This window comes from Culicoides brevitarsis, chromosome 1, assembly GCF_036172545.1.
Source record: "Culicoides brevitarsis isolate CSIRO-B50_1 chromosome 1, AGI_CSIRO_Cbre_v1, whole genome shotgun sequence".
Taxonomy (NCBI): domain Eukaryota; kingdom Metazoa; phylum Arthropoda; class Insecta; order Diptera; family Ceratopogonidae; genus Culicoides; species Culicoides brevitarsis.
In genome coordinates this window covers 29,701,294-29,713,582 of record NC_087085.1, presented here as the reverse complement: position 1 = coordinate 29,713,582, position 12,289 = coordinate 29,701,294, and the positions used below count along the sequence as shown (strand labels likewise).

General features: G+C 25.8%; 1 protein-coding gene across 1 annotated transcript; it reads right to left on the bottom strand.

The window, feature by feature from the left end:
* Positions 1 to 3,468: 3,468 nt before the first annotated feature.
* Positions 3,469 to 12,150, bottom strand: LOC134835763 (ubiquitin domain-containing protein 1). The gene is made up of 5 exons (XM_063850717.1): positions 11,636 to 12,150; positions 6,253 to 6,412; positions 5,959 to 6,191; positions 4,484 to 4,587; positions 3,469 to 4,417 (listed from the first exon to the last, which is right to left on the bottom strand). Exons 1-5 carry the CDS (start codon positions 11,715 to 11,717, stop codon positions 4,268 to 4,270), a joined length of 729 nt encoding a protein of 242 aa, XP_063706787.1. The 5' UTR covers positions 11,718 to 12,150; the 3' UTR covers positions 3,469 to 4,267.
* Between the last annotated feature and the right edge of the window lie 139 nt (positions 12,151 to 12,289).

The window sequence follows — 12,289 nt, the reverse complement described above, 5'->3', positions numbered from 1 at the left end:
AAAAATTATATATTCTCAATGAAAGTGAAATTTATTGCTCAACCCTTTTTCGGCCAGGTGTGAATTAATTGAGGATGCTATTGCGGTTTTAACAGATTTATGGCTTCAGTTTTGGGAAGAAATATTACGTAATTTGAAGAAATGTTTGAAGAAGATTTTTATTCTAAATTAGGTTCATCTAAGAATTTGAAAGAAAAAAATTTCTATATAGGACGCAGAAAAATATCTAAGTAGGCTTTGATATTTTTTGACGTATAAACATTTAAGCAGGGGCGGATCAAGAGGTTTTTAGAGATCTCTTAAAGAGGGAGACAAATCAATAGAAGTCTTTTTTTTTGGTAATATTTAGGTCTCTTTGTTTTTTTTTCTCTTTATTTTTTAGAACATTATGATCCTCTGGATCAGCCCTTTTAAATAAAAAAATATTTTAGATAATTTTGAAAACATTATGCCTACTGGATCAGCCCTTTTAAATAAAAAAATATTTTAGATAATTTTGAAAAAGGTTTCATTGCCTACTAAACACGACAAAATTTAATTAAATAGATTAAATATAAAGATTTTTCAATAATATTGTTTGGGTAAAATATTTTGCACAGTCTCCTTCGCCATCCTCTTGCCGACTAAAGATTTTTTCCGTTTTTTTTTCTCTTTTTTTTCAAAGGCTACTATTTTTTTGTGGAAAAAAAAAAATTTTGTGAAAAAAAATTGAATTAGAAAGAAATGAAATGAAATCATGAAAAGAAATGACATCATGAAATAAAATTAAATCATGTAATAAAATTCTATAAATTAAATTAAATTATTTCAAACTTAAAAAAAGAAAGAAATTCTGAAAATTTATATTAAAAAAAAATCTCAAAAAAGTTCATGAAAAATTCTAAAAAAAAAATTCAATTCAACTTTAAAATAAAATTACCCTTTTCATCAGAAAATCTACAAAAGACGAGGCTAAATATGGGATATCCATTTGGTATATCATAAATAGTATACCTTTATACCATGATATACCAGAATAAACCGAAATATACCACAATATTTTATTTTTTTATTTCATTTTTTCATTTCAATTTTTTTTCGTTTTTTGTAAGGCTTTGCTATGTTTTTTTTTTCATAAAAATCCTCTTAAAGGATCATCTGCGGTCATGGAAAAAGTGCGGGACCTCGTTCCCGGGAAATTTACAAAAATCATAAAAAAAATTTGAATATTTAAGAGAAAAAAATTGGGAAATATTATGATTTAAAAAATATAATTTGTTAAAACAAAAAATTGCTTAAAAAATGTATAAAATTGACATTTTGAGGAATTGAGGATTTTTTTCATTATCTAGGGGTAAATATAATTTTAATAAAAAATAAACTTTTTCCATGTCTGTGAATCTGACCCTTTTTTCGCCCATAGGAAACAAAATAAAAATTAGAACAGATTTTTTTTATTTTAATTTAATGTTTTCTATTCACATGCCGTGTGACGGATGATGTCGAGATGAAATATTTGCCTCTTTGGAAGGCAAAGTACGGATGGATTGTCTCCTTGCATTGAGGACACACAAAGGAGACAATTACTTTACCTTCCAATTGAGCGATGCAACATTCCAACTCCACATCATCCGTAAGAAGCCCTTTTTCGGTGAAGAATCATCGCATTTTTTGGAGAAAATCCACGCGAAATGGATCGAGATCTGTTGGGATTGGCGTGTTGTGGGGGGATTCTGGGTCGGGGATGTTGTCAGCGATCGATAATGATGATGATGATGATGATGATGATGAAGCGATGTCACAACTCGAAGCACTTGACGATGTCGATGGTCTTCCGCGGTTCAGAATTTTTCCAAAATATTGCAGCGAGTTTTGGGACACGTAACGCACAATTAGTTTGATTCGTTGCTTGGTGGAAAAATGCATGATAAACGATAAAATATATAACCAATATTTAGCCTCGACAAAAGATCCAAAAGTTGACAAAAAAGAAGATTTTATTTGCCCTGATAGCTCTGAGGATCCGCCCCTGAAAGTAAGTATTTTTATTCCAACTACCTATTTGGAAATATCACAACAGGAGACATCTAAAATGTATTAGAAATCAATTGAAATTAATTAAATTTAATAAAATAAATGAAATTACCATGATTCATTTGATAAAAAACAATTTGCATTAATTTTCTGTCTTAAAACAATTTTTTTTTATTTTTTTGTATTACATAATTTCAAATAACTTCTAATTTTAAATTGAAAATAAGAGTTTTTGTTTAGAATACACGTCAAATTTATCAAAAAATAATCAAATTATTTACATTTTTCTTGTCATTTTTTTTTCTTTTCTTTCTCAAAGATAATCAGATAATCTCAGGTAATTATCAGCAAGTCATACTTTATCTTACAACTATAAAATTATGGTAAATTATTAGTTTTCTTGCTTTTAAATTATAAAATAAGTAACATATCTTTGATTTTCTAAATAAACGTCTCTTATTAAAAAAAAACTAAATATTTATATAAGTATACAATTCATCATGTCTTTATGTAATATTCAATAAAAAAAGAGTGAAATTATACATTAATATTGATACAAAAGATAAACGGGCCTATAAATCATGAATTAATATAAATATATATTTTAAGTGTTTTTTTGGTTATTTATTGTAAAAAATTGTAAATAAAGTGAATTTAAGTACAAAAAGATAAAAAATTGATTGTGCTGGCCAGTAAAATATTCTTAATTGAAAAAAAAACCGAGGCACTCCTGTCAAACATTTATACATCTAGAAATCTGTGAGTTTTTTATGATTTTATATTGGGAAACATCAAACACGTGCTTCGGAAATATCTTTGTATTTTTATGGGATATTTCAATTGTTTATGAGAAATTAAAATAAAAACGCACATTTATGTTCCACACACGAAAAACACTCGTTTGTGCTTCAATTTTATGCAAATATTTATAAAAGGCACTAACTATGATCCACTATGATTTTTTTAATGTCTAAGTCTATAGGACTTTAGGACCTATCTATGGTAAAATTGAGACTTGGTTGCTTTCACGGTACTTTAGTCAAACGAAAATTATGCTCTGAAATTTTTTGATTTAGACAAATTTCAAAATAAAAAATTATTTAAGAATTTTTTCTAAATTAGATTTTAAAATAATTTTAAATCGCTTAAATTTTTTTTTATTCTGGGTCGAACATTTTTGAAAAATATTTTTTTTTATAATATTTTCAAAAATTATTTTTAAAATTAAAAAATGACATTTTTTAAAAATTATTTTTAAATTTAAAAAATATTTTTTTTTTAAATATTTGCAAATTTAAAAAATATTTTAAAATTTTAAAAACATTTTTTTAAAATATTTTTGAATCAAAAAAATATTTTTTATTGAATTTTATTTTATTGAAATTTTTAAATTTAATTTAGATTTTAAATTAATTTTGAATTTAAAAAAAATTATTAATATTTATTTTTTTTTGTAATAATTTAGAAAAACTGAAAAATTATAAATATTTTTGAAAATTTTAAGTAGGAACAATTTTCTTAATTTTTAAGACTTTTAATTTGATTTTGCGTTGTACTTTTGTAAAAATTTCTTACGTGAGCACTTTTTTCATGTGAGACAATCGGCAGTGCAACTCTTGTTCAGTTCCATTTATTTTTATTAATTCATTTTTCTGAGCAAGTTAAATGCAAAAGTTAACAGACACGATTTAAAATCCATTATTTTGTGATATTTTTTGTTTGTTATAAAATTAGAGGAAGTTCTTTTCGTTTTTTAAAAAATTTTCATGAGTACATTGTCATAAATTTGTGTGAAAAAGAAAATTAAACTAAAATTTTAATTCTAAAAATCTCTTCAAGAGTTTCATGCATTGAGTGTCACAAGTTCATCATCATCTTCAATATCAAAAAATGTACAATTTTCCATGATGCCACTGTAATTGACAATGGAACCAGTTTCCGTATTATCCACATTAATACTAATATATGTCAAATTATTTTCAATTTTTTTCTCTATTCTACTAAATTTGTCGTCGTCATTGTTGTTGTTGTTGTTGTTGTAACGCTCTTGCTGCTGTCGATCATCGCCGTCATCACTTGTCGCGTTATTATTATTACGATTATTATTCTTACGTCCTAACAACATGGTAATATTAAATAATTGGTTCATTTCTTGCTGATTTTGCTGTCGGTCGTCCATCATGAGGAGACTTTGCATGCTGCTGCTGTGCGGCAACGCGTTACGATAGGCTTTTAAGTTAATTTTGGCCATTGGCTAGCTAACAATTCCCTGTTTTTCTGTATTTACAATAACTTGGACAATGTAGCCCGGTTGGATGTGAGCGTCTTCGATTGGCATTTTATCACCTAGTAGCTTGCCACTGTAGAACCATCGTTGTGCGAAGGCATCGACGTTCTCTTGCGCCTTGAAAATAAATAGCAAAATTTATTTAGAAATATTTTTAGGAGAAAAATTAAATATAATTCTTACTTGTAGCTTCTTTTTGCACTGGCCCACGGTGTCTTTTGAGTACACTGACAACTTGACGTCAGTTAGAGTTGAGGAAAGTCTTAGTTTTAATACAATTTCCGCTCCTAAAATTTAATTTTGAATTAATTTTTTACCTCTATTTAAATTTGATTATTTTTTTATTTTATTTTTTTATTGCCCCATTTCAAAGGCCGAAAATTCAATGGGGCAAAATAAAAAAAAAGTTAAAAATTTCATCAAAATTGACCATTTTGAGGTCCTTTTCCTTGCTTTTTCGAGGAATTTTACAAAATTTTTTAAAATATTTTAAATTTTTAAGAATTTTTGTGTTGAAAATCGAGATCTTACATGAATTTTCTTCTCTAAAAATATTTTCTAAAAATTCTTTTTCAAAAATTTTTGATGGTTTTTTTTATGAAATTTTTTTGTTAAAATTTTTAACTTAAAATACTTTTAGATCAATTTTAAATCATCGAATCTCAATGTAGATACAATAAAAACATCTAAAATATTCATGAAAGACCAAAATTTGTTAAAATTTTGGCATTTTGTATGAAACAGTATTTCAAAACTTTTTTTTTTATTTTGCCCCCCCCATTTTGAAAAAAATGTTTTGGGACAAAAACATCGGAAAAAATTTAGAACGGCCTTAATTTTATAAAAAAATTTTTTTTAGTGAAAAATCATTCAAAAATTATTTGATGTTTTTTTCGATGTTTGAATAAAAATTTGGGGCTCTTTGAATAAAACTCAATAAATTTGTTCGAATCCACAAAAAAAATTTTTTTGAGGCATTTGATAAAAAAATTATTAATTGACAAAAATGTCTTCTAAAAGGATTTTCTCAAGTAATATTTTTTAATTTTTTGAATATTTTTTCATATTTTTTGAATATTTTTTAAAATATTTTTTTTAATTCAAAAAAAAATTAAACATTGCAATCAATTGATTTTTTTTTTTGAAAATTTCATACGATAAAAAATTAAATTTTTAATTTAAAAAATTTTTTTAATTAAAATTATTTGCAGTAATCAGTAAAGTTACATACAGAAAAAATCAATTAATTTTTAATTTTTTTCACCACGATTTTTTTTATTTTTAAATGGTGAAAATTTCATTTAAATTAGTCAAAATCTATAAAATTTTAAATTATTAAATTATTTTAAATTATTCATTCAGAAAAAAAATTCAAAAATTGTTAAATAAAATAATTTTTATTTTTTTCAAAAGAAAACGAAACATTCTCAGATTTTTTAAAATTTGTTTTTAAAATAAATTTTTGAACCCATTTTCGCTAAAATTTATTTGATATTGGACAAAAACATCAAAAAATTTTTTGATAAATTTTGAATCTTAAAATTTTAAAAAAAAATATTGAAGAAACCAACTTATCTTAAAATTGACAATTTTTCTTTAAAAACGGTATTTTTTACAATTTTCGCCTAAAATAATTTTTTTTTTTTCAAATAACTCACCTCCATCAATCGGTTCTGAAAATTCCGCTGGCGAATCTCGTCCATTGTCTTCCTTCACTATGTTAATCGGGTACGACAGACAATAAATCGGCACTTTGTATTGTGTCCCTAATTCGTCGTAACATTCCGTCAGATACCCATTTGGTACGGAAATATTTGCGCCATCTAAAATTGCTTGAGCTAATACAAAATCTAATGCCTCTGCGGCAACCGTTGCTGCTCTCAGGGCATCCCTAAAAACAATTTTTGTAATTTTTTACAATTTTTTTTTTTAATTTTAGATGAAATTCTCACCAAATCTCCTTCCGACCATCGAAAGCGGGCGCCGTATCCCAAAATTCATCACGTTTACTTCTTAATTGACCTTCGGTTAAAGGAACATCGGATTTCCATCTTATGGTTTCATGGCACAGTGGATGATTTTTTCGTTGCTGACCAGAGTTTGGTAAAGGAGCTGCAATGAAAAATCGTAGAAAAAAATCATTAAAAGGTCGTTTTTGACGTCTTAACCCCTTCCCACAGTTCCGAGAATAAATTTCTTATGACGACGACGCACCTCATTAACTAACTAATCACATTAAAATTCACGCCAACGGCATTCAGTAAACACATTACAAGCGCATTAATGAATTACAAACTCGCGTCTTGACGATTTCCATATAACGAAATTAATTCTATTCGAAACTTGAAGCTTTTGTGACTTTTTTCGGAGTTGGGTGTGAAAAAAAGAGATTAACATGTGACTGGCGTCAAATTTGATGACATTGTGTCGCGTAAATTGCTTCTTTTACGTCTAAATCCAGTCATTTACAACAATAAACGGAGATAATTATCGCAGTAACTGATGCCGAGTCAGCTGTCTATGGCTCCGTATGCGGCTAAAATGATTAAATTTTTTGACGTAATTCAACTGGTTTGAGGAAAACAGATGATTTGACGCGAATGCTGACAGGAAAATGTCAGTAAATTGCAGGAAAGTAGGTTAAGTTTGTACATAATTAATGAAGATGAGGATTTTCAAGGTCTTTTATGCACTCGAGTGGGTTAAGAAAATTTTTTGTATATATTTTTTTTTGTTTTTGAGATAAATTTTTATCAAGAATTCTTGAAATTTTTTAAAAATTTGTACAAAAAAAAAATAAGGTTTTTTAAAATCTTTATTCTGTTAAATTATTATTGAGTTAAATTAAATTTAAAAAAATGAAAAACAATTCAATATGAAAAAAAGTATCCAAGTATATATTAAATTTTTTTAATAAAAAATTCATGAAAAATTAAATAAAAATAAAAAAAAAACTTAAAACAGGGCCAACAATTTTTTAAAAAAATTAAAATAATCGAAAAATAATTATTGTTAAGCTTAATTTACGATAAAACCTTTTTAAAAATTTTTTCTTAATGATTTACATTTTTTAAAAAATTTTTCGGTCCTGTTTTAATTTTTTTTTTGGTTTTCACGAATTTTTTATTGATAAATTTGAATAAGCTCTAAATTTCTTCATTTTAAATTAATTATTGTTTTTTTATTTAATTTGAGTAGAAATCCTTAACATAATTTTTATCTGTTGAAGATTTACTTTAATATTCTCAAAAAAATATCTTTTTTTTAAAAACTTTAAAAAAAAGGTTAAGAATTCTTTTTAAAAATTTCTCTCAAAATAAAAAAAAATAAGGTATAATTGTTCAAAAACTAATTAAGTTTTGAATACTGTCTTAAAAAATTATTTATCATTGAATAAAAAATAAAAGTTAAATTTTTCAGTTCAGTTTTAAATATTATTTAAGATTAAAAATAAAAGTTATTTTTTAAATAATAAAAAATTTTAAATTAATTTATAAAAATTATAAAAATTATTCAACAAATTTAAAAAAACTGTAAAAAACGTGAAAAAATATTAATTATTATTTTTTTAAAATAAAATTTATTTTTTTTTTTCAAATATCTAAATAAATTAATTCGATGATTTGTTTATAATAAAAAAATCTAAAATCAACAATTTTAATTTTTTTTACAGAAAGTTTTAAGTAAATTTGAACGGCTTAAATAAAAAAAGTTAAATTTTGTTCAAATTAGTGCAAAAATTATTTTTTTTTTGTGATAAATTTGACAAATCAGCAAAGATTTTAGAGCAAAATTTTTTCATAATATTTTTTTTTATTTTTAACTTCAAAATTTGATAAATTCTAAAATTAAATTGAAGTGATCTGGGGCAAAAAAGTCTTCAAACTGCTTTTATAAAAAAAAAAAAATTTCAAAGTTTCGGTCATTAAAAGATTCTTTAAAAAAAATTATTTCCAACAATAAAAAAATAATTAAATTGAATTGACGTAATAACATTTCAAACGGTACAAAAATTCTCAAACCGCCGCAGATTTAAATTTCCCAAATAGCTTTTTAACGATTATTTAATTTGTCACATATTTAAATCATTTATCGTGAACCAAAAACCATGAAATTTTTAACAATCCATTCATAAATAGCCCAAAAATTGTCTCATTAACTCAACCTTGAACTCAAAAATGAACTTTTATTGTTTCCCTCTCTGTTGAGGTAGGACCTGAGTATTTAATTTCACGAAAAACAATAAAAAATTAATTGTCACTACGTGCAAACAAGACAAAACAACATCGTCAAAACACAGATTACGCAACGGAAACCACTCTGCGATAAGATAAAAAGTTCCCCAAAACATCTGATAAGACGCCCGATAAGTTTTCCTCGTGTACTTTTCCTGCTTGCTAACTCTTCATGGTCATTAACGACTAGAAAATTTCTTGAATTTTCATTTATCGACACCACTTTGTCCTACTTTTTCTCTGTCTTTTGTTCGGTAGCGCCTCATGAATAAAAATAATTCCACACACAGAAACACGTGAAAATCGATAATCAAATTAATGCCTCGCTTTTGCATTTCAGGAAAAAATATTACACACATGAGGACGAGGACGGCAATTCTGAAAAAAAAAATGTAGACAAACAAGTGCTTCGTGTGCGTTTTTCTGATAGTAGGAAGCTCTGTGTAAATGTCATGCACCGTCGTATGCGGCACACAATTCATTGTCAGGTTATGATGATGATGATGTAATTAGATAGATAACAAAAATAGATAGAGAGAAAAATAAAATACATTAGAATATTGTTGTTATTATTTTTTATTGTCGCAGCTACTGCGGTGTAATGATTTCACTGTGCGCGACTCAAAGGGCATTACGAATGACGTGCGAAGCGTTTTTTCGGTTGGTCTGTTCAAGAAGGAATTTTTGAATCTTAGAAAAAAACTTGGAAAAAATTAAAGAAAATTTAATTTTTAAATAATTTTCGTGAGAAATAATTCTTTAAAATTTTGGAAATTTGTCAAAAAAGTAATTTTTTATAAAAGAAAAAGTGGGCCCGTAACTTCGTTCTACCCGTCGATAATTTTATAATATTTATTTTTTATTTTGACAAAAAATTAACTTTGTAACTATTTTTCCACGTCTTAGACCTTTTGCGACATACTTTTAAAATTTCCATAATTATTTTCATATTTTGTCATTTTTTTTAGTTTTAAAATTGTTTCTCAGCTTAACTTGACTTAATACAAAAAACTTCAATTGCCATCTAATAAAAAATGTATATCATCTCAATATTTTTTTTTGTTATAATTTCAAAATATTTAATCAATTTACATTTTCAAAAAAATAAAATAAAATAAAAAAAATAAATAAATAAAATGGAATAAGATTTTTAGTAAATTATATTTTTTTTTACTTTTTCTAAACTTTTTCCTCTCAAACTTGATAGAAATTTCTATTTTTGTCTCCTTTGTCAAATCAGAAAGTTTGAATTGAACTTATTTTTAGAAAAAATTATAAAGTCGAAATATTAAATAAATTAATTATTTGTTAAATTAAAAATTTTGTAACATTTTTTTTTTGTAAATTTTTTAACTATTTAGAAATGTTACAAAATTTTTTATTTAACAAATAAATAATTTATTTAATATTTCGACTCTGTAAATTTTTCTAAAAAGTAAATAAGTTCAATTTGAACTTTTTAATTTGACAAAAACACAAAAATAAAAATTTCTATCAAGTTTAAGAGAAATTTTTTCTCTTTCTTTTTAGAAAATTTTTCTTTTTTATTAGAAAATATTGATGTATTTAATTTTTGAGAAAATCAAAAAAAATATTTTTGATAATTTAATTTTTTTTTTCTCAAAAATCTATACCTAATTTTTCTAAAAAGTTTAAAAATTTATAAATTTAGAAAGTATAAATTAGAAATTTTTTATATTTATTATTTGTATATTTTTTAACAAATTTAGTCATTTTTGATTAAATTTAAAAAAAATTAGAATAAAATTTAATTAATTTTTTATTTTTTTTTTTATTAATTATTCGAAATTTGTGATTTTCGAAAAAAAAATTGCACTTAGGCCGATCCAAATGAAACTCAATAGTTTTGTCCAAAATTTTTGAAATAAAAATGGGGGGGGGGACAAAAAAAATAAAAAAAATTTGAAATACTTATTTTCATACAAAATGCCAAATTTTTGTTGTTTAGAGTTTTTTACTATGATATTTGTGTATTTAAAATTGATTTTAAAAAATTTTAATTTAAATTGAAAAAATAAATATCATAAAAATAACTGTCAAAACTTTAAAAAAAAAAATTCAATAATTTTTTATGAAAATTATTTTTTAAAGAAAATTTTATGTCGAAATACGATTTTGAATACAAAAATTACTAAAAATTGAAAAATTTTCTGAGAAATTTCTTGAAAAATTATGAAAATACACCAAAAATTGGTAATTTTTGATGAAATTTTCAATTTTTTTTTTATTTTGCCCCATTGGATTTTCGGCAGGGGACAAAAACATAGAAAAAAATTTGGAGCGGCCTAAATGCATAAAAATATTTTTTTCAAAATAATTATTTCGTAAAAAAAATGTAGAATCTTGACCTTGAATTAAATTTTCTATAAAAAATTGATGAAATCTTTAAAATAAAAAATAAAACTTTTTTTTGGAAAAAAAAAATCTTTTTAAAATACGCTCTACTACCTTCCTCAATGAAAGAAATCTCTTCAAATTTTATTGATTCAACCTGCCACTCGAGTGTGTGTGAAAAATGTTGAAAAACCTTGTTGCACTTAATTCGACGCGACGTTATCTTTGCTCTTTTGTTATAGTTAATGACACGATTTTTTTTTTATTTTCATGCATTTTGAAATCAGTGCAGCCAGGTGGTGACAGAATGTCTACTTTGAATGGTCACTTTTTGCCCGGTGCGGCAATTAAGAACGCGTTAAATAATTAACTTTCATGATTTATGGTCAATTTGCTCGGCAAATATTTATTTACTATTCACGAGCGGAATAGATGGCAGATGAAAGAAGGAACAAAACTGGGTCGATCGCCGTCGTCTCGGCTGAGAAAACAATTAAAATTATTGGTTGTCATAAATTATTCAATCAAGTTCATTCACTCAGTCGTAAAAAAATCATCGACCACACACTTTTTCTTTTTCCGCGGTATTTGAGATTCTCTGACGACGCGGTAACAATTGAATCACGGCGACTTTAAAATTCGATACACTTTTGTACAACGCACTACACGCTTCGTGTGCGAGACGAGGCACAATATCGATGATGATGATGATGCTGTTTGTTGTTGTTGTGCGTGCCTTACCCACCTGTGGTCTGTCTTGAAACGTTAATTGACGAGTTATCCACATCGTTGTCCGAGTTTCGGTTGATTCCGATGCAGCCTCCCATGGTTTTGCCTCGAATTTTGTGATTTTTTGCGTAATTTTGTAACTTTTTGTTTTCCTAGGTTATTGCGAGAGAAATAATTGCTGTCAAAAAAATCGAGAATTTTTCACATTTTTCTCCGTTTCTCGTTTATTTGTTTGATTTTTTGTATTTTTTCACACTCGCGACGCGTATTATTGCACATTTGAAGGTAAAATTCAAGCGGAACTTTAAAATTTGTTGTGGCTCGTCGTCAAATTTCTCGCAATGCCATGTAAAGGCATTTCAATAATTTTTATTATTTCGACCGATTTCCACGATTGGCGTATCGCACAAGTTGCCGTATCGCAAGAATAATCGCCCGCACGGCAGATAACAACTAATAACGATGTGGCTACGACCTCAAATCACGACACTTTTGCTAGGAAATCCAGGAAAACACAATACGACACGCTACCGTTTTCTCTTTTTTGTGTGAGATGAGGTTTCTTTTCAAGGGAATATTTTATTTATCACTTTCATTCGTCTCACGACACTGACGTTTTTCGACAATGGAAAACTGTGGGAATTGTATTCAGAGGAAATATCAGGCGTCA